General features: G+C 41.1%; 1 protein-coding gene across 1 annotated transcript in view; it reads left to right on the plus strand.

The window, feature by feature from the left end:
• stx12l (syntaxin 12, like) overlaps positions 1-3,743 on the plus strand; it is a 7,858-nt gene continuing 4,115 nt past the window's right edge. The window contains exons 1-4 of the mRNA XM_031576279.2: positions 1-120; positions 939-1,090; positions 1,437-1,506; positions 1,804-1,903. Coding sequence (XP_031432139.1) covers positions 991-1,090; positions 1,437-1,506; positions 1,804-1,903 — 270 coding nt within the window. The 5' untranslated portion in view covers positions 1-120; positions 939-990. The remainder of the gene's footprint in view (positions 121-938; positions 1,091-1,436; positions 1,507-1,803; positions 1,904-3,743) is intronic.

Genomic DNA, 3,743 nt, shown 5'->3' on the forward strand with positions numbered 1-3,743 from the left:
CGTGCGGATTAATGTCACCAGCGTGTGACGTAGCGGGCCAAGGGCTGGGTTTAGAGAACGCTCTTATACTACAAACTAGGTGAAACGAGAAGACCGTCGTTTCTACATCAAGCGCTTACAGTAAGATATTTATATTCAATTTAATGATACCCTTTTAGATTTAGGTTGGCTGGTGCTCGTGTTAATATCACCTGTCTAACGGCAGAAACACCCAGAAACTGATGTGAGTTGATGCTCGAGCGGTAAAGGAGACTTGGGATGCTATCAGCGCGCAACACATGAGGAAGCAGGATATTTTCACAGCGCGTCCTGCTAGAATCTAGAGTCTTGAATTAGCCATCATGAGCTTTGTGTAATTTGTAGCTGTTTGACAAAGCATTACATTTCTGTCACAGAACTGTTATTGTCATCCGTCTTGGCGAGTGCTATAACGGAGAGAACAACCCTCTGACTTCTTGAGGCTGGAACAAATAGTGAAATAAAGACGAAAGGCTATTATAGTTGCCTTCGATATCACCCTTAGGAACTCATAGTTGCCTCTGTAGTGTAAATGTTTAGATTATACTTTTAGAAGGGTTGTCTCAGCATCCAACAGAGTGTTATTGTTAGTCTGCAGCTTAGGCTCATGGCAACGCCTGCAAATAAAGGACCAAACGATTTTCGGCCGTTGACCACAAAACAGCCTGAATGTTATATGTTTAATGTTTATAGTTACCCTGACGCGTCCTGTATCAGTGTTTATACCGGCGCAGACTGTAAACAAGTTATGACAGCGAGGACGAGTCGTTAGGGTAGGCATACAAATCTAGGCCATGGCAGAGTAACAATTCTATTTTTAGAACATCATCTTCCCATCAGAGTTTTGTGTGTTTACGTTTATTGATGTTAATTGTGACATATCTGACGGTTAACATTGATAATCCCAATTTGTGCCACAGGAACAGCTGCTCTGCCTCTTACAATTTGTGGCTGTCTGACGTAGCCGCAATTATGTCATACGGGAGGGCAGACAGCTACCGCTCGCAACCAAGGGATTTCAACAACCTCATTCAAACATGCAGCACCAACATCCAGAAAATCACCCAGAACAGTGAGTGACAATCCATGCTCCGCGAAACTTGTCTGATTGGACGTCATTGTGCAGCCACAACATCGCTTGTTTTGAGATTAGAAGAAAAAAAAATACATAATCCCTGACATAGTTGTTTGATTTCCCATCATGATCACTTCTAATTTTAGTTGGCAATACTAAAATATAAGTGCCTTCCACCGCCACCACACACACACACACACAGGGCACACGTCATGGGGTCATATACAGTATATTAAGAGTATTTAATTAACCACAACCCACTGGTTTCAAATTATAGTTAATACAACCTATTACAACTGAACCTTTGAACGCTTCTGGTGTTGCTTGTTTTTCTGAAACACAGCTGGCCAGATGAAATCCATCTTGTACCAGCTGGGGACGAGACAGGACACACCTGAGCTTCAGGAGAGGCTGTGAGTGTCATTTACCACACAGGATATGCCTGTAGATGAGCCACTACTCTTCTGATTCTATTGCTTGATGACAATAACAATGATGCAAAGCTTTGTATAAAAATGTTCCATCTAATTTTCCAGGAATCTTACCCAGAGAGGCGCATTATTTTTGTCAAAGGGTTTCTAATGTTTCATGTAATGGGTGTTAGATATGTTTCATTGTTTCTGATTTCTGATGCATCGGTGTTGTGATACCAGTACCACTGTTGTTATTGTCACATGCGTTTTGACGGACTTAATTTTGTGCTGGTGCAGTCAGCAGGTGCAGCATTACACAAACCAGCTGGCTAAAGAGACAAACCGACACCTGAAGGACCTGGGATCTCTCCCCCCTCCCCACTCGCCTTCAGAGCAGGTGAATGATGCTTTTGCAGTCCTCGACTTCACATTGCCATTTTGGTGTTAAACTGTTACACACTCACACCCATCACAACTTCATATTGTAACAGTTCTGAAACTGTCACATTGAAAGAAGTTAAATAACATGTGCTGCCTGTATTCACTCTTTTTATGCATTCTACCTGGTGGTTTAATCTGAAAGTGTACAAAGACAGTTATTTTTACATATAGTTAAGTGAATTGATCATTTGGAAAACAGGGCCAACATTACCAGGTTAAATCAATCATGTAATGGTTTGCTTGCTTACAGCTTTCTGTTTCCAATGTCAAGAATGAAAGCCATGAGAAGTCTACTGTCGGTGCCAAAAACAAGTTTGTCAATCCCCTTTAACAGCTCCAGTGGTCCTTAAAGGGAAACTTTGGGATTTTTCAACCTGGGCCCTGTAGTAAGATCTTTTTGGGTCTGAAATTTTACTAATGGCAATTGGAGATCGGACTTAGTTAGAACACTATAACCGGCAACTGCAAAAGAGCTGCAAAAGAGCTGAAGGGATTCTCTATATGGCACACTGAAGGTTATCCACATATAACACAGGCAAATCTACTATTATTTCAGTTTTTAAACACAAGGCGGTAGGCAGGATTTTCAAAATACTGGGGTCAAAGGTGTCTGTATGCACCTCATATTGTAGGTTGCATGCATGTATATCTAAAACCACATGTTTAAAATCACCTCACATAACACTGCGATCTCAGTCGTCTGCTTTATTTTTATATAGAGAAATATCTGAAACCATAGGCGTCATTAGGCCTTGGTATCTGGGGCTACAGACCCAAATGTTTTATAAATAGCCCTGGATCTCAATTTGCTTTTTTTTTTTTTTTTTACAAAAATAAGGATAATAAAAAATAGCCCTAGATATGTTCAACTGTCATTTTGATAATCCATTTAAGCTGTCAAAAATAATTTGGTATTGTTGATCAAAAAGCACATTTTGGGTCTATAAAAACCTCTATATTAAAACATGGTTTCTCTGTTATCAACGAGTTTTTATGGGTAACCTATGGCGATGTCTATGTCCTGTCACAGTGTGACCTAGCATAGAAATGTTTTCATGTAGAAAAGCAATGTGGCATAATGGATTGGGTGATGTTCATATGAGTCAGACAGATGACAGGCCCAGCATGCCATAGGCTGTCTTTAAACTCACTGCCTCTGTCTTAGTGATGGGAACAGTGGCTCTTTGAAGGGAGCCAGATCTTACGGCTTCGTTCCTTTCCAAGAACTGTCTCATCGTTCTTTTTCTCTTCTTTTTGTTTAGACAGGCGCGGGATACTCTCTCTCAGTAAATGTTAAGGTCCATTCCTTGTCTTTCCTTGTGACGGGGTGGTTCTCGCTGTCCACGTAAAGGGCAGTGGAGTGGATTTAGGGCAGCATAACGATAAAAAGAACGCTAACTGCCAGAATTAAAAATAATGTTCCTGCCCCCGGACCCCCCTACAGGTCTGTGCTAAGCCCCTTCAACTCCTAGAATTGCCCCTGTTAAAAATACAGAGGTCATGACCTCAGTGTTGTCTATGGAAGATACTGGCATGCTGAAGCATAACGTTTGCTATGATAGACATGATGCAGGTGTCATACACTAAATCAGACTTTTTGTAATACTATTTTAGCGCAGTAACACTTTCTTTTTGAGCTCGGCAAACCAAGCCAAAGTTGTGATGGTAGCGATACTTGAAAAACTCTGTTAGAGTATTTTAAAACCACACAATGCCAGGAAGACATAACGTTTCTGCCATTTGAAAAGCAGCTAACATAATGCACTGGAACAAAGGTGATAACATCCGACTGAGGG

Source organism: Clupea harengus, chromosome 11 (assembly GCF_900700415.2).
Source record: "Clupea harengus chromosome 11, Ch_v2.0.2, whole genome shotgun sequence".
NCBI lineage: Eukaryota > Metazoa > Chordata > Actinopteri > Clupeiformes > Clupeidae > Clupea > Clupea harengus.